Source organism: Dromaius novaehollandiae, chromosome 2, assembly GCF_036370855.1.
Source record: "Dromaius novaehollandiae isolate bDroNov1 chromosome 2, bDroNov1.hap1, whole genome shotgun sequence".
NCBI lineage: Eukaryota > Metazoa > Chordata > Aves > Casuariiformes > Dromaiidae > Dromaius > Dromaius novaehollandiae.
Genome location: NC_088099.1, coordinates 154,730,990 through 154,756,024, shown reverse-complemented (window position 1 = coordinate 154,756,024; position 25,035 = coordinate 154,730,990). Strand labels below are relative to the sequence as shown.

General features: G+C 38.2%; 1 protein-coding gene across 2 annotated transcripts; it reads right to left on the bottom strand.

The window, feature by feature from the left end:
* Positions 1-521: 521 nt before the first annotated feature.
* Positions 522-18,436, bottom strand: MED30 (mediator complex subunit 30). Of its 2 annotated transcripts, none has more exons than XM_026110126.2 (5): positions 18,307-18,436; positions 17,758-17,963; positions 16,588-16,746; positions 11,568-11,678; positions 522-933 (listed from the first exon to the last, which is right to left on the bottom strand). In XM_026110126.2, the coding sequence occupies exons 2-5, from the start codon at positions 17,929-17,931 to the stop codon at positions 838-840; spliced, it is 540 nt and encodes a 179-aa protein (XP_025965911.1). In that variant the 5' UTR covers positions 17,932-17,963; positions 18,307-18,436; the 3' UTR covers positions 522-837. The 2 variants fall into 2 exon arrangements, with proteins under 2 accessions (XP_025965911.1, XP_025965912.1); XM_026110127.2 differs by lacking the exon at positions 18,307-18,436 and adding an exon at positions 18,046-18,223.
* Between the last annotated feature and the right edge of the window lie 6,599 nt (positions 18,437-25,035).

Here is a 25,035-nt window from a genome sequence, read left to right as displayed (position 1 = left end):
TTCAAAGAGTATTAAAATATTGTAGTGTATAAAGAACATTTGTCAGATATCATTTAGCTGGATTCTTCAGAAGGTTTGAGCAAGTCTTTCACACAAAGTTATTAAGGAATCTAATTGGGCACGGGATGGGCATTAAAGGTAATACATAAGAAGCAAGTCATAAGAATGGTCAGTCTTCAACTTGACAAATATTAACAGCCAAGTACCCTAAAGACTTGTACTGAAATAATATTATTTTAAATATTCATTGATCTGGAAGAAAGAGATGCACAGTCTAGTGCATCTGTCTAGTACCACACATATAGGGACAGGATATGGGATAAGATGACCTGATATGGAATAGCAGTCCATAGGTTCCCACAATGGGCCTATATTGAATTATAATCTCTGATCACTTATTTCAGTCCTGCAGCTTACTGGAGCAACTTTTCTGTACTGTAACTTCTCCCACTTGTAGCAGCAGTCTGAACTGCAGAATGGCATACAAACATTTTTTTAAGTGTTAAGTGTACTATACAAAATCTAGAAAGACTTCATTTATTAAAAAAACAATTTATATAGCAATTCAAATTATTATTGTAAGTTACAAAAGTTGCTATATTCAGCCTAATTGAATCACTCAGATACAAACTGTAGGATGAATCTTTTATAAAAAGTAAGTCAACACTAATTTAAATTATCAGAGAAAAAACAACATTTTAATATTGAAAACTTTCCAAATATTACTGCAACATGGTTGTGGGAAAACATGTTACTTCTTAGAAAGAAAACAAGAATATCTGAAAAAAATCGGTATCTCTTCTAATTATGAAGTTTGATTTTAAGTTGTTTTCTTGTTCAGTTCCGCATTGCCAACATGGCATTTATGTCCCAAATGAGATTCCGTAACTGATCCATGATCTGCTTCAGCTGCTGATTCTTCTGTTTCAGTTTCTGTGGGAAGAGTGCATTAGAAGTTTTTTTGTGATCAATTTAGAGAATATAATCAGAAATTCAATAAAAGTTAGTGTTATGAAATGGTACATGGGTCTTTCTCCCAGCTGTGAGTGGTATCAGTGGGATAATGTATTCACTTTTAAATATAGTCGTAAAATACAAGAAAGACTCAAAAGTTAAGGACCACTGTTAGAGGGGAATGCTGTTCTTTTCACAGTGTTCTTTTTATCAAAACACTTGATTCCTTCAAAAAACTGGAGCTTAGCAACTGGAACTTAACAAAGTCCAAAAGACAGCACATTTCTGTGGGAAGAAAGGATTGATAATTTATATCAACAGAGCTCAAGAAACAGGTAAATTTATGCGATTATATGTTGTATGAATTGGATGCTCAGAAAAGCGACAGATTAACAATAAAAGTCTGAACAAAGCATGATGTACAGATATTCAGTCAAGCTTTTCCCACCCTTCTGCCTATGTGGGTCAACCCTGATGTGCTACTGAAGCTCTGTCTTAAAACAGCTATTCCTCAGCATGCTAAATTCTTTAAAATTTCATATTTGCTTTTGTGAACTGCTTTTGTGAACTGCAGAGGCACCTGAAGAAACAGAAGAGCATCAAGCTTGCCTGTGTTTGGGTCCTTAACCAGAACCTGCAAATCAGGTCACTATGGATGAAAGATCAGTGCATTAAGCCACTGCACAATCTCCCCAACCTCTCACATTTCATAATAATACATGTACTTGTTGTCTGATTTATTCATTTTCCTGTTCAAAGCCATCGAGAAATAAATTACTGTTTATTGTTAATAACAAATCTATGCCCTTCGTTTCATTCAGATTTCATAAGGTATCAGCCTTCTAACGTTAGCGATCAAACTACTTATTCATGAGGGCAATCCAGAGGGAAGACTTATTACCACCAAAACAGGACAAACTGTTACAAATGTTTCAGGAAGACATAACTTTGTTCTTTGCACTATGCAAATAGCAATACATTAAAAGGATAATTCAGATCAGTAACACAACCAAAATAACTGGAACAGTGTTAAAAAGGAGCAACATGCCTTAATATTCAGAAAACCAGTCTCCTGAATTTGGATGTGAGCAACACAATGATCTTCCTGAACTGCCCAACTGGTCAGCTGGGAAAGAAGTCCAGAAAAAAAAGGAAGCCTATGTACTTCAGAAAGGTAAAAATGGCCTTAAGCAATATAACAATAAGGATCAAATTATATATGGGGAACACTTCACTCTGAGAAAGGGAAATATCACTGAACACAGACTTTGGTGGACACATTTCTGGAATTCCACAGTTTCTGAAAACAGACCACAATTCCAAAGCCTCCTGAGAAACATGCAAGACAAATGCAGGACAGCTCACATGCACTAACTCAGAAGTTCTAATCAAGCATTATGGCAGACTAAAAATTATTTTAAATGTAACTATGTGTATATTATCTAAATCTCTTTTATTCCCATTTGCTAATTGAAGATGGCACTATATACAACAGAGATCCAGCTCCTAAACAGAAGAGTGACAACTGAGAAGCATGTAGTTACCATGGCATCAAAATGACAGAACTGCAAGATTCTCCCTAGAAGAGATAATGGCATAAGATCTTGATGTTTGAGCAGGTGCAAGAGGGATAAGAAAAACAAGCACATTCATACCTGTGGCTTTTTTAAACATTTCTGTTTGCCATACTCAACATTCAATCTCAGAGAAATCAATGAATGCTACATTAAAACTACTACTTTAATGCAAGCTGCCACCTTCTGATACTGAGGGCATGTCATTTATTTTTCAAAGCCCTTCATCAATAGAAATGAAGGTTGAACAGTCAGTGATGGTTTTCAAATCACAAATAGAAAAAAGAACTATTAACCTCTGACACTGCAGATTTTGTTCCCTCTCCATCCATTTCTAACTGTACTATTAGGTAGCTGTACTATTATGCAGCTATGCTTATCTGAATTTAAACTACTTTACACAGGATATACTCCAAAAACTAATGCTATAAGACAACAATTTTCATTTTTTGTGCAAACGTTATGAAATGGTAAGTTATCTGATCTTTAATTGATGCTAGGCAAGGGAACCTTCAAACTGGATTCACTTGTTCTCAGTGTCTGTAAAGACAACAAGCAAACCTATATAATTTTAGATCCTTTTCTTCAGTATTTTATCTTCTTAGCTCTTCTACTTTTTTCAGAGATGGAAAGCATCTCTGGATGGAAAGCACCATCTCTGGACTGCTATGGTGAAAAATAATATAACAGGGGGACAAAACTCCACTTTAGAGAGCATGGTCTCCTCACTGAAATGCGTATAGTGATTTTGTTACTGATCTCCGACAGGCAGTGGTCCACACCACAAAGTGCTACATAATTAATGTTCTGCACCACTGGTAATGCTGGCCTCTGCTTAAGACTTTGCTGAGCCAGTAAGAACATCTCAACTTAATTCTAACCTTGGAAAGAAAGGTGAAATAGTCTTCTTGGGAAATTGGTGAGATTTGTAAGCAATTTCTGCAGCAGCGACAAATTTTTGCCTGAACAGATTGCTTGCAAGTGGTCTCCCACTCTTTCCTCCTTCTGCTGAAATGGCTTAGTTGAACTCTGGGCCGCTTGTCAGCATTAACAGTTGTATGAAACAAGGAAAGGCTCTTGATCATACATACATGGCACAGCTTCTACCTTTTTCTGTTTTAAGATGACACAGGAAAATTAGCTTACATGAGGCACAGTTTTATAATTAGTTTAAGTCATCTAGATTCACCTTACATCTGACAGGCACGTTTCTGCTATTCCCCCCTCCTGTTAAAAAGACGATCTAGCTGAAAACTCATCCTAAGAGGTTTCTTTTCGTGATGTTAAGTTTTCAATGTAATTAACTCTCCACTCTGACTGACACTGCAAGTATTAGTGTCAGCATGAGGGAGGTGGCAAGGTCTATATCTTTCAGTAACCACATAGACCTTAAGGTAGGACAATTACATAAACACATATATGTGCAGAGAAACCAGAAAGTGAAACAAAAAGAAGGGAGAACCATACTATACTTCCAAAAACCATCCATCTTTCAGGGAACAACCAGTAACGAACTTTACGTACTTCATCCAGATTTGGGTTCAGCAGGGCACAGTAAGTGAAACTTTGACTGAAATCAGCATTTGACTTAAACTCATTTTTGGTTCACTTTCATTTCACTTGAAAACAGTACTACCTACACCAATTCACAATCTTCTACCAAAGCTGCCTCAGAAGCACTTTCCTTTGCATACTGTCCCCTTCCCTCGCCTGATGTTAAGCCCAATTATCTTCCACATTTTAAATCCTAAACATCACTATTAGTCATTATTCTGCACTCAGTCCATTTGTTAAAGGTTCCTCTTTCAAGCAAAGATATTAGCATAAATACTGTGGAAAAATAAGATTATACTTTGACACCTGTAAAAACACCAAAACTATGTACCTATGTTTTATATGAACCTCTTTTGTTTAAGCAAAAAGGTGTTTCCATCTTGAAAATCTTATATAAAAGACCATCCTTCTGAATACTGGGCCTCCTATCAGTTCCTACCTGTTCTGTTCATGACCTGCAACTGTAAAGGCCAGAAGTGCATCTAAGCTTATTAAATAAATTATTAAGTACTAGTGGTACTTTCATTTGCATAAATCTCAGCAGAATTAAAACTACTACATTTACATTGTTGATTACCACTCTACTATGGAGAGAATTTCCATCCTCTTCCTTTTCACATGCATTTTATTACTCCTGACCACTAAATTACGCCATAAAAATGTTGTGAAAAAGTGTGTGCTCTAAAATATGATTGTTTAAAGTCCTAAGAAGGTGACGATGACCTCTGGTTTTCCACGTTAAGTCAAAAAAACAAAGACATTTCCACAGAAAAAATATTTATGATAGCTGACAAATACTGCAGCCTGCCCCGGCAATTTACACTGTCCTTTTTTTTGAGTGAGTCCTTCATAATAAAATTTCTGAAGTCAGGAGGTGGGAAAACCTTCTTCTTTTTTTTCCTTCAGTTTTACAGTCAAAGGGTTTACAATATTATCTGCACAGAGCAGAAAAAAGAAACGATGAAAAAAAGCCCTAATACTTGGTTCAAATTCTCTTAAAGTTGCCAGATGATGTTTTCAAGTATGGCTACTCAACTTATACCAAGGTACACTTTCCATCATAATAAATTTACATATCCAAATATTTGTATAAATAGATAAAAAGTATTCACCACTAATACACTAACTGCTATGCAGTTAAACATAATGTATTCACTGCTCATTAACTACAGCTTTTTCTGATGTCACTCACAGGCATAACACTTCTGTCCTTACTGCAAAAGGGAATTTGGGCTTTCTGTCTCCCTCCTGGCCTCATACCTGAAAGAAAAACTGCTCCTTGTGCATACATAGCTTATGTTTCTGAAAGAAGCAGAGGCACCAGTGACAGCCTGTGCTCCACTGCATGTTCAACACTTCTCACATAGTGAACCAGACAGCAACTGCATATATCCCCTGCGCTGTCACTCAAAGAGGTGGATGTTTTATTAAAATAAGTGTCATTAAAATAGGTGGATGTTTCCTTCATACTAATTACTGTAATACTATTACATTCAGTTAATACTACTAATTAATACTGCTATAGTCACTTAATTCAATTAATTAATACTATTATATTCACTGATAAGGTCTTATTTTAGTGAGTATCCTTTAAACTGTGTAGCTTGTAATGGAATTATGCATTAGCCAGGGCGCTTCTCCAGCACAGTCCTCACTGTTCCGTACCCGTTCTTAATACGAAAGAATTATTTCAGTAACGTCATTTCACATAGGCGTACGATTCTTATTTACAGATGGCAAACTAAGTCACAGAAAGATCAGGGATAAAACTGGAATGCCTAACATCTTTGTCCAGAGACAGCTAAAGTTCAGTTACATCATTATACTTGGTATTTTACAGCTTCTGGTATATTCAAAGGACAGCTATCACCAACTGTAAGGGGAAGAACTTGGCAATTTAGCACCGCAGAGATTCTGTGATAGAGACAAGGATAAAAATCCAGTTCTCAAGAGCAGCCTTCAGTTACATTACTCACATTAAATCTCTCCTTCTCTTCACCAAATTCCCTGCTTATTCAATATTCACATCCAAGTTATACAAAATGCAAACCAGTGTTGCTATAATCCTATTTATTACAATCCTGATTCAATGTAAACAGTGTCTAATCTGTAACAAAAGTAGCGTAGCCCAAGGACTCTTCCACAAAAGAAGAAAAAAAGAAGAGAAACCAGATTTGATAATGTAATAAAGATTGCATAATATGCATTCATAGGAGGACAAGGGGACAAATGGGATTGCAGGGACAGCTTTAAGCTTAGCAGTTCCTAACTTTTCTCAACTCTGTAACCATAATATTGTTTTAATATAGGAAACTATGTTTCATTTTTCATGAAATGTTTTACATGAAATTGCAAATGAAAAGTTTTATTATATGGAACATAATGCATCTGAGAATGCTGAGGGAACTGGCTGATGTCATTACAAGACCACTCTCTGTGACTTGCAAACGGTCATGGAGATCAGGAGAGTCTGCTGAAAAAGCAAACCTCGCTTATCCTCAAGAAAGGCAAGAAGGATCCAGGAAACTAAGGAAACAACAAGTTGGTCAGTCTGACCTCTGATGCCAGGAAGATTATGGAGCAAATTCTTCTGGAGATCACATCTAGACACATGATAGATAAGGTGACTGGCATCAACCAAGTAGATTTACCAAAGGTAAATTGTTTCTGACCAACCTGATTGACTCTTATGATGAAATGACCAGCTGGGTAGACATGGGGATAGCAGCCAGTTTTGTTTACTTTGATGTCACCAAGGCTTTTGACACAGTTTCTCGTAGTATCCTTGTAGTCAAATTGGAGAGATATGGTTTGGGTAGATGGACTATAAGGTTAGTGTAAAACTGGCTAGAGCACTGGGCTGTCAGTGTTGCAAGCATCAGTATCAAGTCTAGCTGGCAGCTGGTGACTAGTGGTGTTCCTCAGGGTTCATACTAGAGCCAATGTTCCTAATCTCCCCACTAAGGAGTTGGAAAAAGGGACTAAATGCACCTTAGCAAGTTTGTGAACACCACCAAACTGGAGGAAATGGTCAGTATACTCAGCAGTGTGATTTCCAATTCAGAGGGACCTCCACAGGTCTGCTGGAAAAGCAGGCTGATGCATATCTCGGGAAGTTCAAAAAAAGCCAATGGCAAAATCCTGCGCCTGGGACAGAATAAACTCATGCAACAGTACAGGCTGAGGGCTGACTGACTGGAAAGCAGCTCTGCAGAGAAGGACCTGAGGATCCTTTTGAAACTTTCTAACAAGTGGGACGTGAGTCAGCAGCACATTCTTGCAACAAAGAAGGCTAAACTGCACACTGGGTGACACTAGCAAGAGTGCAGCTATCGGATCAAGTAAAATGATTATTCCCCTCTATTCAGCACTAGAGAACTGCTGTCCAGTTTGGGGCTCCTGAGTACAAGAAAGACACTAACATACTGGAGCAACTCTAGTGGAAGGCCACCGAGATGGTTAGGGGGCTGGAACACATGGCATACAAGCAGAGGCTGACAGAGCTCAGTTTGTTCAGTCGTAAGCAGAAAAGACTTAATATTGTCTTCAGCTACCTGATGAAAGACCATATTAAAAACAAAGCTAGACCATTCTTGGAGGTGTGAAGCAAAAGGACAAGGGGCAATGGACAATTAAAAACAAAGAAAATTCTAATTTAATATTAGGAAATTTTCTTTCACAGTGAGAACTGTCGGACACTGAACAGGGGCCCAGAAAAGACAGAATCTCCATCCTTACGGATATTCAAAATGCTACAGGACATGAGCTTGAGCAAATGGATCTAAGTTGGATAGTTGGCCCTGCTTTGAGCTGGGGGTTGAATAAAATAATCTCCAGAGCTCCTTTCAAATCTAAATCCATCTACAATTCTATGATTGCAGAGAGCAAATTTGGGTACCCAAAACAGCATGGAACTGTGTCCAGTGTAGATTAATATGCTGAGAAGGTGCCCAAATAAACAATTCTTCCTCTCTTGCCAAAGCGTTCCTTGGTGCACGTTCAGATTCAGTGTGAAAAGGATTCCACAAATACAAATTAGGATGAAAATACATTCAAACAGTGCAGAACTGAATGATATTTTAAAAGGAATACAAATTTCCAGCACACTTGAAAGCAGTTTTCAGACAAGGTTCTTCTCCAAGAAGAAAGACTAATCACAAATGGCTGTCATTTTAAACACTACTTCCTAAAACAACATGAGCTCTAATGCACAGTGGTTTTGTTATCAAAAAGCCCAGCGGTTAATTCACAGCAATATAACTCCAAAATCTGTAATGTAAAGTTGATTCTTTTTTTCTCTTCTAGGAAGATCATTGTTAACTAGTTAGTAAAGATTAACTGTTAGGACTAACAGACATGACACTTAACAGTATTTCACACCATTTCATTTTCATACAAATATATTGAGACTACTAGTTATGAGATCCTTTTTCTAAGCACTTCATTCCAAACCAGACCTGAACATTAAAAAAAAAAAGCTGTATTTTTTTCATTTCTGAAAACAAGCAGTAAAGAAAACTGCTGATAATGCAGTAACACAGAATAAAGCATTCTCAATCTATGATTTGATATCTTTTGTTTTAAGTCCTGTCAAATGTACTACAAGACCAAGGACTCAGGGTGAGTCTAACATCTTGAAAATATTACACATGACGCTATAGTTAGAATGTAAGGAACCTGCAGACAGAACATCAGCTTCCAACTGTTGCAAAGAGGAATTATCTTCAATGAAAACTGGATCAGGGTTTCTACTAGTAGACCAATGCAAATGCTATACTGATTCTGGAACAGTAAATTCCAGAAAATAGACAACCATCTCACCAATTTATAGTCCTGGAAAGCAAATACAGATAAAAGGAGTAAGCAACATCTTTGGGAAGCTGGGGAGAGAGTCATGTAGTAAAGAGGCAGAGGTAGTCAGCACTGAATAGATTTTTTTTTTTAATAATAATGGTGCATACTTACAAGCACTCTTTTTTGTAACTGCTTATAGGGCAAAAATCCTTTTTACTTTTAAGCTTAATAGGTTTTATTTAAACCTACAATTGTTAAATATTGAATTGCTAGGACAGGAATTCATTATCTTGTAGATTGATCTATATTGTAAATTAATGGACAAGTACTTCTTAGCCAAGGTGAAAGCATGGACTTTTCTGGCCTAAAATCAAACATCTCTGATGTGGCAGAATAAATAAAGAAATAAAAAGGTGTGGCTATAAACTGACATCAAACGCTACTACAGTACTTTGGAACTGCGCTACATCAATAGGTACTTCTGTCCCCAGAATGAGGAGGTGAGTACAGGAAGCAGGTGATGGTGGCTCCTGACGGGGATATTTTTGTGTGAGGCTACAAGGTACTAGTTTGGGTTGAGCTCCCTACTGCAGGGGAACGTTTCTTGTATATACAGTGGGCCGCTAATGAGATCAGACTGGCTGGAAGTCATAGAATGAAGGGCAAAAGTAAGAGACCCATGCAAGGCCCAGGAATTCAAATGTCTCAATGATGTCAAAATAGGTATTGCAATAATGTTTTTTTGGTATCGGAAACATGACAGATTGAAATGATACAGACTACCTGCAGCAAAAAAGACAAGCTGAGAGCAAAAGAACAAGCTAAAGGGAGAAAAGATAGCGGGTCAAGAACACATAAAGCTTCCTCATCTGTCACATCAGTTTCCTTGTCCCAGCATTTTTATCCAGACTTTACATTACTGAAACTACACCAGAAGAAATTAAGCAAAACTGATTTGGAGACAGAAGTTACATACTATATAGGAGTGGAAAGCTATCAGGACTACCAGCTAAGAACCAGAGGGGTTATCTGAGCAATTAACCTGATTCTATTGATTTTTTTCTTGCAAAAATAAGTGCTTTATGTCCAGTCATAAAAAAACAAAGCATTTCCTATTCTGTACTTTAGTAAAATTTGAACTTTGAAGCTGGTAGTGGATGTGCTTATACAGATGGAAAGAGACCAAAAAAAAGGTGTAGTTTCAAAAAGAAGCAGTTTAAATTTCTTTTGCAGCAGTTAGTAAATATTTGTCCACAAAAATACTACAGAAAGTTCAACTATCGTCTGAAAATTTATTGTGGAAAAGCTGGAAAATGTTTCGGCATTTAAATGTAAATACAGATTTTGGACCAGATTTAAGTGAATGTCTGAATACTTTCTTAATTATTGAGTTGCCACCAATGCTTCTGTAACACCATCAACCTTTTTAAGGTTTAGATCTCATCATAAACATTTATGAAATTCTTTTCACAAGATCATACCAAGGAGGTTTAAAAAACATATTAGCATACAAGTACAACAACAAGGGCAAAAACATGTCATAAAACTATCAGAAACACAGCAAATGTAGACAGTTGAGCTTATTAACAGTTAAAGATTGCAAATAAATGTGCATAAATTCACAGTATAACATTACGTACAATATAATATATACAACCCTGTTACATCAGCACTGAATAGAAAAAATTACAACAGGAAAGCTGACAACTGCTTTTCTATAAATTTGTCCTATCCCATTTTCACCTGTACAATACACATTCATTTTTCTAAATATATAAAATTTTTAAAAGCCTATTTAACTCTAATTGTTGAAGAGAAATGAAAATACCAGAAATATTTCAAAAGATGAAAATCCACCAATTATTCTGTCTTTAAAGAAGTATTTTACTCATTCATTTCATTTGTTCAGTTGTTCTTGTGGATAATGCCTCCTTTTTACATAGCATTTACAGATATTAGAGCTATAAAAATATTTAATTAATCCTATCCTGGTATTTTAGATATTGAAGGAACAATGTTCAGAACTATGGTCTGGTAAAGCTACATATTTTTAACTCCAGTATTATATTAGCATTTACTACAGTATATTTATTTTTAGGTTTGAATCAACCTTTAGCAATTGTATCTGCCATTCAAACCGAAAATTTTAAAGCATCTTTATCATATACAGTACTTTTTTTCTGAATGTGTCATGACTCAATAAATGCTATGTTTAACAAAAGGAACGGTCTTTCTTGAATTGCCAAAATACAAAAAGTAACCTTGAAAATCTCTTATTAATTCACAACATCGTGGTAATAGTTACACACCTGATGTTCCATATGCATTTTTAACCCAGTAGCTTACAGAAAGCTTTCAAGTCAAAAAATTCCAGCAGGCACCTTCCTGCACTGCCAGTATCTAGTGGATTAAGCATAATTATAACACACTGCATTCAGGAGTATATTGGTTTATAAAAAGGCACAAGGTAAAAATGTCAGGATACCTAAACTCTAAACCCAGAAGTACAGTTAAAAAAAAAATGCTTACTAAAAGATAATTCTGAAATCGTCACATGCAATAAATTTTTATTACCAAGTTTGATGGCAGTCATCACACATACTGCATTTAGTACAGCAATCTAACAATACAGGCTTTGTAATGACAGAGTGACATCTTCTGTTCTATGCAAATCAATCTCAACTTTCTTACCTTATTTACTTCCATGATTTCCCTTCTCTCTTCAGTAGCAAAACGAAGCTGACTGGCAGCACCACGATCATCATGCTTGGATCCATCTTCTTCAACATATGGAATAAGTTGCTGCAACGACAACAAATACTCACTTAAAAAAAAGAAAAAAAAGAAATGAAACTGAAAGCAGGAGACACAGAAGGTACTACCATTTTCTCCAGAGATTCAAACTTCCCAAGACGAAAAAAGTGGAAGCGGGTTTATTCCATCACCTCAGAACCAAAGGCCTTGCAATGGCCTCTGCCCGTTCTCCATGAAAAGTCTGTGCTTCAAAAAGATGCAATTCCACATATTGCCAAAGCAATCTCACAACTGTACACAAAACCCAGTCTTAACATTAAAGATATCTGATAAGCAAGTAATTCTTGTATTCTCGAACACTGTAGATTAAGAATTTCATTAACAGGAAAAATTGCTGTCACCAGTTAACAGGTAACCAGAGTCTGAGTGTTTCTTGTTGATCAATAATCTGCTGCATACTAACACGGCTCCTGTCTAATGCTTATCACAAGAGCTTCCCCTGCCTTCACAATTTGCCATTCCATGTCAGCAGCCTATATGACTAGACTTTTGAAAACACCAACTTTGGGTGTCACGTAAAGGTATTCTGAGCAGGAGAACAGTGTTATGTGTATGACATCTTTGCAGTGAAGAACCTACTTGCTACCCTGAAATCACACTCAAGATCAGACAAGACTTAAGAGGAAAAGAAAAAAAAAATCAAAACAAATTGTATCTCACTGAAATACAAAGTCAATTATTTTCTAACTATCTGTACTCTGAATACCAGTCTCCTTTATGTACCATTCAACCTATTAGCTAAATAGAACAGACTCATGGTTTATTAAAGCAGAAGTCCATTTCTAGTTTTGTCTCCTGAACTCCAACTTCCTATCTGGGGACAAAGCTACTCCACAGATTTCTCTGTTGTCTGAACAAGCAATGGATAAACTGCACTTAAGTGACTTCCTTTAACCCACAGCCTTGATTTTAAAGTAACAAGGATATTAATGTATGAGCCTCTTTGTAGTAAAAAAATCTGTATGATACAGCATTAGCTTCTGATTTACAGACATACTTTTCAAATGCAGATTATGTGTCCCTGATTGTGTTTATCATGCAACACTCCCTCAAGTCAATTCATCCTTATGCAAACATACCCTTGATAGAGTTGAAGAGATTTGGTTTACATGGACACTATGTACAAAATCTTCAGCCAACATATGCCAGCACTACCATCAAAAGAAGCATTTTCATCCTTTTCCTACTCTCAGTTGCTTACTTCTAGTATCTCTTTTCCCAGCATAACTTCCCATGCAACTGCAGAGTGAAACAGGCTAAGGAAGTGATCAGACCCAAAATGTGGTTATGCAGATATTTGGGCCAGCAAACAGGAAGTGACAACATAGATGGTGAGAATGAGCAGCCAAGGCAGGATGAGACCGACACCAGCAACAGCTTACCTTGCCTTGAATTGTTGACAAACTACAATGTGATTTTAAAAAGTATTATTCCACATTTTAAAATTTTACATACATGAAGTTATCATTATTATAATGATTTAATGATAATATTTATCATTATAATGATAATATTTCAGTGATATACTAAATATAATTGTGCCACCAGCCACTTGGTTAATACCCTAGTTCTGACTTGCTATTTGGGTGAGCCTCTGTTGGCTATTCTTAAGACCATGCCCACGGTTGCCTAATAAGAATTTTTCTATAAGGATTTTCCACTCTGATCTCCTCAAGCACATAATGCACCATCTTTTCCTGTAAGCCTCTGTGAAGCCAGTCTTTTATAAAGGATTTCTAAATGAATATTAACATATGTATCCTTCCTTAAAAAAAAATTTTTAAAGAATCAGTAAACATACTTGATACAGAATAAATACATACTTGTGTCAGAACACTCTCAAACTACTAATATCTTATTCAAAAATAATTATAACATTTTATATGTAACATACCTACACAAAGTCTGTAGTCTACTGTTTTTTCTGTCCTTTTCCATTTTCAAAAATTGTATAATATTTCAAAATTATTCAGTGTCACAGAATTGAGATAAGCTAAAGTTATAGCAAAATTACATCCTTGTTCACATACACATTACGTACAAATTAAAGTCTAGTAATTGATGCAAATGAGCAAGAAGATAGAAGCTAAAAATTGGGGAAGAGGTAGTTCATTGAATGCAGATTAACTTGTTACTCAGGTCGTGGTGTAATATTATGAAGCACTCAGCAGCATCTTTCAGTATTCTGATAAAAACTTATTTTGATTTAACTCAATGAAAATTGAATTTCCTTCATACAAAAACTTTTTGTATGCCATTCTTTTTAGGCTTATCAAAATGATTGCCTGAAAACTATCACACTAAGCTCTGCAATGAAAGCATAGCGAAAGTCCTTTATGGTATGCAAACGTAATAAATTGTGGAAAAGTAGCGTAGCTACTAAATACTTCTGGAAAAAACTCCTCTCTCATAGGGAAGCATAATGTACCACTTTGAAAGTGTGTCTCCTTTAAAAATCTCCTATCAATCTCCTATCTTTCAGAAAAGCTAGTGAATTCTAACAAACAACTACACTTAGTACATACATAAAGCAGGAAGTTTAATCAGTTAAAACTTTGTGGCCAGATCTGCTTCACAATTATCTCATACCTTGTTCGTTAACAGAGTTGACAAGGATATTTATTAAATTAGTAACATACATTAACAACAAAAACAAACATTTAAATCAATAATAATACACTAGTGAACATTAGTAGATACTATCTTTATTGACGGAATGTAATGACATAACTTCTTGCCATAAACAAGAAACAAGTAGGAAATAAGAGAGAGAAAAAATAACAAAATGTCTTGGGCAGTATTTCTCAACCTCGCATTGAGATACCTAGTGTAAGTTAAGGAAGGTGTAAGATAAAACCAACTTTAAGAGCCTGAACACACAGAGGGCTTGTCTTGGGATCTTTGTATTAAGTTGCAACAAACTAACAAACTACTGCATGCCATTTGCAGTAAGATACATAACAATATGCAGCTATGCCTTTATGCCTGCTATCTCAGAGTAAACAAGAGTTACTTTCATGTATCTTAAAATAACTGCTTAAGAGGGGTACATAGCTTCTACAGACTACTCAGGGGTGAGTGTAATGGCAACATTGTCACTGGGTAGCTGTATACACAGAGACAGGCTGGAAGCGTAAAGGAAGAAGGCAGGTTGAGGAGGCATGGGTGTACATCGTAGGCTCCTTGAAGAGCCACAGAAGCAAGCTGAAAGTACGAAACACGACAAGATGATGAGTGATGGTGGCATTTCATCTAAGTATTGCCAGACACCAATTGCTAAAGGATCAAATAATTAGCCATTGAATAATTGCCTCTCTTGTTCAATCAAATCTTGTAAGAAGGCTCATAACTGGCTAAAAAAAATAAAAAGAGGAAAGAGCGTCACATATCTATCCCACTAGACAGAAAAGAATCAATTATGTAGAAAGAAAAACCATTAAAGAATTTGACTGTTTAAAAAGAGATTTGCTGACATCCTTTAAAGATACAGTTAGAATGTCAGTCATTAAATAATATGATTGAGATTATCCTTGAAAAGATGAAACAAGAGTTTAAGAAAACTGATTAAGAGAAATGATGTGACACTTCATTCACCCTAACTCATAAAATATGAGGAAGGAGGCATTCTGCTAACTTCTGAGCAGCAAAGACTAAGTGGATAAAAATGAAAAAAAAAATCCATCTGTTGATAGAAAACTTGGCTGTGCCTAAGTGATCAGGAAGGTCTTGGTTTAGAAAGATTTAAAGGGATTTGTCATTGTGCCTGTGGAAATTCCTTTTCTCCTGATAACAAGAAAAAAAAATTTTTTTTAAAGAGTGACTGTACCTCATCCCAATTACACATGAAAACAACACACATCAAAAGCATTTTAAGGGGATATAAATATTAAGCTTTTGCATGCAAGCAAACTTTAACAAACCATGAAAACTATTTTTTTTAAATGAGAAAGTTGTGTCACTCGCTTGCTTGCTGTAAGGTTTCCCAATACCTTTCTCTGAAACACATGGCAGTGACTGCTGACAAAAGTAGATTATTAGACCAGAATGGAGTGTATAGCTACTCCTTCATTTCTTTATTCCTATCCAGTGATAAGACTCAAATATAAAACATCACGTTCAAATGGTTAAAATTCAGGATACAACTAGAAGCCTGTTAATACAGTTGTCTCAGAATCCAGAGATCAGCAATAAAAGAAATTCACAGTCCTGGTGATTACAGAGCTGTAGAAACTCAGAACGTAACACAAAATGGCCTTTAAGAGCATCAATAAGAATTAAAAATAACTTAATTGATGCAGAGGGGAAAATGAAGTTCTGATTTTTTTAGAAACCGCAGTTTTATTTGAAAAACATTTGGCCAGTCCTACTTCCTGGAAGTATTACATTGTTAACTTTTTGACCACCACTGCACGTTCATTTTTGGTTCATACTGGCACAGCAAGTTAATAGCTGAGTGAGGAACTATGCAGGCACAGACTGACAAGAAGAGCAAGGGAACAAGCCTTGTTAGTTAGGAAGCCAGGCTGGCAGTTGAGGGCTTAAAGTACACTTTTCCCATTAAAACAACCTCTTAAAAAAAAAATTTACCCAATGCTTTCTTTCCTAGAAGAAACAAAGTGGTGAGTGTGCCAAGAAGCCTGATAGAAAAGACTAAAATTTGAAGTGAAGCTTGAGTTCAAAATTGGATCCCTCCCAATTGGTAAAAATTGTTGTTGTTAGTGTGAAAGTTTCACAGTCTTTCAACCAGCTCCAAATAATAAGCAGAAGTCAGTCCACTGAAGAATTTCAGTGTCATTTAAAAAGTGACTCCCTGGTGCCGTCGAGGAGAATGGGTGATATGCTAAACAGAGAGAGGCGATTCCGATTTGTAGTTTATATATAAAATAAAGATACTTACTTCTATGGGAACAGGATCAAGCCCTGCACAGTTTTCATTGCATTTGTCATAGACTAATCTCAGTTTTCTGAAGAGTATTGATAGTTGACGGAGATGTTCCTGCAGCTTTCCCAGTCTGTCTTGATATGTCCCAGTATGATAAGTAACGCCATTCGGTAACTTAGAAAAATAAAACCAAAAATGTTAGAAGTATTAAACTAAAGTTTCTCTCACAGCAACTAAATAAACTAAAATAAATCAGAGGTTTCTTTTTATATTGTAAAATAAGATAATCACGCTATCTTCACAGAGGTCACTGAAATTTCTGATACTCTCTTTATCAGTAAAACTCTGAATCTTATCTGCTCATCTGATGTCCCAAATCAGTGCTGTCAGACACCTTCATGCATTTTGCATTTTGGCCATTGTCAGTCTCCCTGTAACTCTCAGCTAATGTCTTCAAAATGGACACTGCTTTCAACTTGTTACTAGTATCGCAGGTCTCAATCCCTAGGTCACAAAACTCATATTCAAAGTGACTTAGTAAAACTATAAGTACATACATCTATACCCAAAATAATGACAATAGGAAGCTTCCAGAAAAAGGAAACTACATAGGGAACAAGAGTGATTATTTTCATGTTTATCTTTCAAGCTGAGGGCACTTCTGCTCTCAACAGAGAAATGACCCAAACTTGTATGCTTTCCCAGCAAGTAGCCCCAAATAAAGATTATTTCCACTTTGATAACAAAAAGTGTGTCACAAGATTTTAGTGCAAAACATTATTAGAGAAAAATATGAAAAGTACCTCTAAAATTATTCCCTAGAGGATAACAAGGATATAGAAGCACAAATGCCACATAAACACACTTAATTATTCTTAGATGAAAACACACAGATTAAGGTTACCTAAGAGAGTACCTAAGAGAGTACCTAAGAGTATATTAATTGTGGAGGGAGATGAACACTTCAGCCCTTCTCCATGTTCTCATTGTTCAGGTAATATACAGGAGGAACCAAATGCATTAATAGCGGTATACACACTTTGGCACTCAACCCCCTTTTCAAAGCAGTTTGTTCCAGCTATGCATTTAAATGTCCTAAACTACCTCCAAGTATATACATAGGCAGTTAGTAGTACGAACACAGGAAGAGAACTTAGGGCCACTAAAAGAAAAGTTATTTCTCACCTGCATATTCCTCAGCAACTGGAAGATTTCCATGGTTCGAAACACGATGTCCTGCACAGTCTCTTGGCCAATGCGACAGAGCGAAGCCGTATTTACCTCCCGAGCTGCTTGAGCCTGTGTCCCTGAGAAGGCACCGGGAGGCATCCCTGCCCCAGCCAGCGGCGGGGTGGACATCTCTCGATGTTGTCCAGTCCCGCTCGGCCAAGCTGCACAACGGAATTAAGAAGAAGTGATTAAGCCCGTGTTTGAGCATACTACAACAAACACGCTCCCACGCGGCTGCTCTACCTCCCCCTCGGCCAGCACGCTGTCCTAGGTGTCCAAGGGGAAACCGCGCAGCGGACAGCGGACAGCGCGGCGCTGCACCCTTCGGGTTTGGACGCGGCACCGCAGCTCTGCCGACCGCGCGGCCCGCGACGCGCAGCGCCCGGCGGCTCCCTGGGCACACCGAGGCCGCAGCCGCTCGCCCCGCACGCAGCGCAGCGCAGCGCCCCGGCCTGGCCCGGCCCCAGGGGCCGCAGGGCCGCTCCGGGCGCGGCCGCTACTCACGGGGGGCCGCTCGCGGCGCCGCGGCGCCTTGGAAACGCGCGGGCGGAAGCACTCGGGGGTGCCCGCAGGCCCCGGCGCGAGCCGAGCAGGAAGTGACGTCGCGGCAACGGCCGCTTCCGTGCGGGGCGGAAGGGGGGGTCCGCAGTGGGAGCCCGGGGGGGCGGGGGTTTGGGCTGGCGTCTGGGGGGGCGGCCTGGGGGCTCTTTTTCGGTTTGGGGGGTTGAAAAGGCAGGTCGGAGTCCTGCACGTTGCGCTTGCATAAGTGTCACCAGCTCTGTAGCAATAGTGGGGGCTTGGGCCTCAAACCACCTACCCCTTTTAGCAAGTCGTGCTGATATATATTTGTATATATATATATGTATATGTATATGTGTATATATATATTTTGTGGTCTGCAAGGATGTGTGCATGCATGGGTGTACACATACAGTATATTCATTTTAGTGCCTCTGTAGGCATACTCTCTGTTCACATAAGCAGGTGTACCACTGCAGCTGCTTATGTACGTTCATTTTTATCTGTATAGAAGAGCCTTACGCTTGGCCTTCCTGTATCACAGCATCTATGTGGGTATAAAGCACACTTCCCTGCATCGTCCAGCCTCTGTAGTGCTTGTACTGTACCAATATAATGAAGTTGGTGTGGTTTTCAAGTACAGACGTTGCTTGAGTTAGTTACAGTGCAAGGAAAAAGAAACACCCTCTGAAAGAAGCAAGACTGGATCTTTGAGGACCAATAGGTACAAACTTGTCAATGCAGTGGTTAATGCTTATTGTCTTTCTTTATAATGAAAAATTTCTTCAGATGTAAAAATGGATAAATATCAGTTTCTCTTCTTGCAGTTAGCGTCATACCTAGGACTCTGTATTTGAATGATTTTGGCAGTAAGTGCCAGAAAATGCAGAAGGGGACATTTATGTACCTGCAGCTTCTTAGGAATTCTTATGAAGTACACTCTTAAAGTAGTTATGCTATATTAAAACTGATGTTAAGAATAATATTTTGTATGAAATGTGTGGTGCTTGTAATGCTGTTAAAAAAAAAAGTCTGATGCATGATACACAACCTTTGTTAAAGAAGAAGGCAGTCAAGGAACATTCAGGGACAGAACCATACAAACTTAGCGTCAGAGGCGTTTTGCTGCAGAAAGCACTTTTTTTCCTCAGTAACAGATTAATGAGGGGAAAAATCCTCCCTTCCTCCCCCTGGCCCCAAATTGGCGCTTTTTGCTGCCTGGTTAAATTCTCCAAAATACTCCTCTAGCCAAGGCACGATGTAAATAATTATGAAGAATTTTAACAAAGAAAAAGAAAAGAGGTTTCTTTGATGGAAAAAAAGAATTGCTTGTAAAAATAAGAGGGGGATATTTTCAGACAGCAAAAGAACATCCCACCATGTCTGGCTAGACAGCACTTGGGAAAAGCAGCCCCCAGAAAATCTCTAAGGGCTTATATGAGGGTTTAGTTCTCAGTTTACTGTGCATTAAGGAAATGATGCAAGAACTGTTCAAGACTATTTGCTGAGTTTAGCACAAAGGATAATGTTTTCCTCTTTTGATTGCATGCCCAAGAGCTCTGTTCACACTGCTTAACTGGCTGCCCCAAATTTGATGGCATCTTAAGTTCCAGAGAGTAATGAGCAATTCAGACCACCTACTATTCAGGGCTGCCAGACATAAACTCCATATACAGTCATATACTGAAGTATATGCCTGCCACTTACAGTAGGCAGTTGAAATGCAGAGCCAAGTCTGCATGCAAAGGCTTCTGAGAACGTTGCTAGGAGGCCCTGATGGTCTTCGTTGCCAGTCTGCAGAACTGTCTAAATCTGATTTTTCACTCCTAGACAAAGGATTAGGAATCTCCTACTTTTAGTTGAGGAATATTTGCTTGCTTGGATCAGAAAAAAGATGAAGATCCATTTTGCTTTTTGAAAGCAATCAGTTAAACAATCTTTGTCTATCGTCCATTTGGGCCAAGTGCTTTCATCTCGAAGGCGTCCATCCAAATCAGACAGTCCATCTTTCACAACCGTTTCAATTTCTGTGGCATCAGTTCAACCAGTGTCTTAGGATGATGCAGCCCTTGCCAACTACTACACAGTATCAAATCTCTGTCTTTTCTTATACAGGAAGCTATCAAAAACCGAACAAATAGCATGTGTTCACACCTCATATTTTAGTCCAATCAAATTTAATCCAAATTTGAAATTAGGAACTTAAAAAGAAACTCGTTCAGTGACTGTCATTTTCACAATAAAAATGGCTTATGGTTTTATTGTATTTTAAGAGGATCTCCCTCTTATACCCTGAGCAACTCTAAAGTCTGGGTGGCCATGTTCTATCAGGAAAGCAAAAATGCTCATTAGTGGGACAAAAAGAATAATTGTTGCTTTTTAAAAAAACAATTTTCTGAAAATTTATTGATGTGCTTGCAAGGCAAAAAGTGAATCACTCCATTTAAAAAATAAATAGAACTGGCAGAATTCCTGGATCATCTTTTTTTCTACCTTGAATAAAGAAAAAGCATACTTCTAGGTCTCCTCACTCTATTCTGTAGCAGCAATGCTTTGATACTGCTCTGAGGGTGACAGATGGGCTTAGGGGAAATGTGTTAACCAGGAAAGGACTTTCATTCTCAGTCCTGTCCCATTCACTGTTTATGTGTGGATTCAAGGAGAAATAATGGGGCTTTTTGGAATCCTTTGCCAGCAATAAACAGACAAGGCACAGTTTTGCTGTTCCCAAGCTGTGATAACAGCATGGCACATAACTTTTTTAGTATGTGGCCAATACAGACACTAAAGCTGGGTGGAGTTGAATTCAACAAAGATGACATTTATAGGCCAAAAGACTCATTTAAGCTGTAGTTGGGTAGGAGGGACATTTTCTTCCTGCAGTATTGTTTCCCCTAGCCAAACAGGTATTTCTGTGAACTATGAAGACAGCTATTTAGAGGGGAGCAAGATCATCCACAGTAGTGCTAGATAGGATAGGATAAATTAGATAAATTAGGTGGGAAGGAAGCACAAGGCTTCAGAGTTAAAAGGTGGCAACTGCTTTTGGCTCAGTAGGGGCTAGATAGAGCTATTTTCTGGATGGAGGGAAAGTTGGGCATTGAGTAGAGTTATGGCAACTTTGCCATTACGTGATTCTGTCGTGCAGCCCATTGGTGCTACAGGTGATAGAAGGATAACATGAGAACAGGCTAGGAGGTGTTCAGCCTCCCTGATTTCCTCTTTCCTTCTTCATCCTCCATATATCCCCTGTGGCTCAGGAAGTGACTCCTGTGGGCAGGTTTGTCCATATTTGCTATGTGTTATTGGCACCTTCCGCCAGGGCACTGAGATGCAGGATAATGCATGATGGCTATTGGGCTTAAAAAATGTGGTATTAAGTAGTACCAACTTCAGTAGTTTACTGTAGCCAAGCCTCTACATGCTCACAGAGTGGTCAAACAAAATGATCGGTAAAAGTCTGTGAATTGCAGAATGGCCTAATCACCTCCCCTTGTAATGCAGATATTATTGGGAGCTGTGTTGCTTCTGTAAATCAGAGACACATCCACTTCTTCCTGAAAATGTGGTGAACTCTGCAAGCATTGTCAGACGGTAGTTAAGGCAGAGTGTGATAGTGCAATGTACATTTGTGGGGCTTAAAGCATGAGGTAGCTTGATTTTTTGTTCTCCTTTTGTAGTGAGTCGTGCAGCCCCATATCTTGATCCTGACAGACATGTTACATCACAAGTTCTCTGCGTCTCTGAGTTTCTCTTTTTGACCTTCATCTAAGAACTGTTGCCCCTGTCCCTTTATGTGTTGTTTTAAACACCAGAGAACTAGTTTCTTCTTTCCTGTTTTTTGGCATGAAAATTGTTGAAATATCTTTCCCCATGTTTTATATGGTGGGCCGCTATTCCCACAGTCTGTACCCTGACTGTAACTCTGACACTTGAAAGAAAAGAACAAGGAAAGAAAGAACATGGAGTGCCCAGATTTCTTCCAGGATATTTCAGTGTAGAGGTCTCATCATCTTCCTGCTTCTGCAGTTGTTCAGTTGCAGTCTCTAAAGAGACATTTTGGAGTCTAAACATGATGCCCACATTATGAGTCTAGTCAAGCCCCACTAGCAGGCTGGTTGTGTCTCTGTTTGGTCTCTTACAACCCAGCTCCAGCTATGTCCAGCTATGTCGGTGCTCCAGATGCTAGCATTGCAAGTTATTCAAATACAAAGGTATTGAGTTTTTCTTCTTCCCCAACATAGCTATGGGCAGTCTGTGATTTCTTGTACTGGACATTCAGGTTTTTCCCCTGGTCTTGTTTTTCCTGAGCAAATCATGTGTGACAGGGAGGCATTCCAAATTATAGTTTATATAAACTGTATGTCTTCATCAGCCAGATGTGCAGTAATGATGCCTGTGGATAAATTTTCAGCGTGCTTGTCTGATGGCTTCTCCTGGGGCTTGCACAAAAATGGCTTGGAAATGGAACATTTGCAAAGAAGCGGATGCTGGCAAAAGAAAGCGTTACAATGAGATGTAAAATATGTGCACTGTAATTTACACAGGCAAGTAGCTTCTGGAAAACTTGACCTCTGTCCAGCAAAGGACAAAAACATATCCAAAGAGACCACCGAAGCAGTGACTGATACCCAGTGGGACAGAGATGGAAGGACTAATTATGTTTTTGCAGCTGTTACACCAATGCTTGAAGTATGTTGGTGACAAATGACTCTGTGGTGGACAGCACAGTAGTTAATACTGGAGAAAAGCTAGTCTATGCTGTAGTTTGACTGCTTATGTGCTATTAGCATTTTAAGGAAGCGTGCAAGGGTGGATTTTCTCTTCAGGGGTCATTGCTGGTGTACAGTTTCCCACTCTCCCTCCACAGCTGGAGGTACAGTTCTTCTTGTTAAGGTGTTAATAGATGATCTTCCTGTGGCTCACTCCATGATAGGAGAGAGAGAGAGAGATCCTGTGCTCTATTTTTTCCAAAACATGTCCTAGTTGTATGAGGGGATCCATGCTGTGCTCTGTAGTATGTGACTTCTTGTTCCAGACTCTGAGAGGAACAGCAGCCTGGAGGTTCTCTCTTCATCTGCCTCTGCCGGTATTTTATTTATCTCTCTGCCTATAAACCCTTAGAAACTGGTGAAAAATTACCTCTTACAAATCTACATCACTGTCATTGCCTAATTCTTTCTATTTTGGGGACACTGGCCATCTGTCAGTTGACTGCAAAGAAGATCTGTATTCTTGAAAAATTGTAAGCCTCATCATTGTTCCTCATATCTGTGGCAAGAGAAGTTTTCTCTGACCTGTAACCTCATTGTTATGAGCAAAATTAATTGTGATTTATTCAGTGTCAGTCATTTTAGATTCTGTGGTCTCCCTTCTTATTTACAGGTTCCACAACCCTTCCTGCATGTGAAACAGAAATTGTGTGCAAACCTGGATGGCATGTAAAATAGTTATTAACACAGGTAAAATCAGTCCTTCTAATGCTATAAATGTGGTCATGGGAGTTTTTTGCATTCTGGTCAATAGCTCTGCTGTGCGTTAAGCCATTCATTGAATCATTCTGTTTCTTTCACTGCTTTTGGCCATTCACTCACATAATGTATTCATCCCAAGGTGCATTTTGCTCTTCTTGTTTTCTCATTGGTAGCTTTAGAATGATTTAAACAAACAAGGACATAGATTATTTAGTAGTGGAAAATACATTATGGTAGCAGCAGAAGACTCCAGGCAGGACTGTAACCTCATTCCACTGTGTAAATACGGAGGAGGACAATCTCTGTCCTGAATGGTTTACAATTCAGAGATTGTTTATTTCATAGCAGAGAAGATAGATTAAAAGGACCTAATGGTTTCTGGATAAGGAGGTTGGAGTATCCTAATTTACCATGAAATAAGTCAGCAATATAGATGGTGATGCAAGAAAAGTTATAAAGGCATGAAAGATATATAGCATAGATCCTGTACGCAAAAGCCATCATCTCTTGATGTAAGTCAAATGCCACTTGTGTCTTCCAGTGATATAAGACTATGTGAACTAGGGAATGGAACAATAGATGGAAAAAAACGCCTTGCTGGAGGCAGATGTTTGAACACAAATCATCCCTCCAGGCTGATGCATTATTGCAGGGTTCCTGGATTGAATCATATTGACATTTTTTATGCAAAACTTCTGGCCACATTCCCTCTATGCAGTTTTACAAGCAATACTTTACAGAATGGGGCATGTCCTGTATTTTTCCAGAGTTTTCTATCCTGTTGCTTTATAACCTTCTAGAAGTACCTCACAATTACTAGAAGCAGTATTTTTCCCATGGTAGCCTGAGACATCCTCCCATCATCTGGCCATTTTTACTTACCATATTCCCAGCTAGTGCAGGCTTGGACAGTAGTGTTCTCTATTGGACCCTAGTTTTTAGGCTTTCTTTTTCTTGTTCATTTTATATCCTAACTTTGTTATGGAATGTTGGAAAGTGTTTTGTGACTTGTAATGCATGCTGAAAAACAGATGTTCAGTAGACCGTATATGGCTGCATCTATATGATAAATTAAATGTGCATCAGGCTGTTCTCAGGATCCAAGGCCAGCTGGCATGGAACAGCCCAGATGCATGCAATGTAATGATTTTACCCTTTGAAAAAGGGTAGCAACATGCATACTATACTGCCTACTGGTAATAATTGCTGTCCCATGCTAACTCCCAAAATGTTTGTGGTA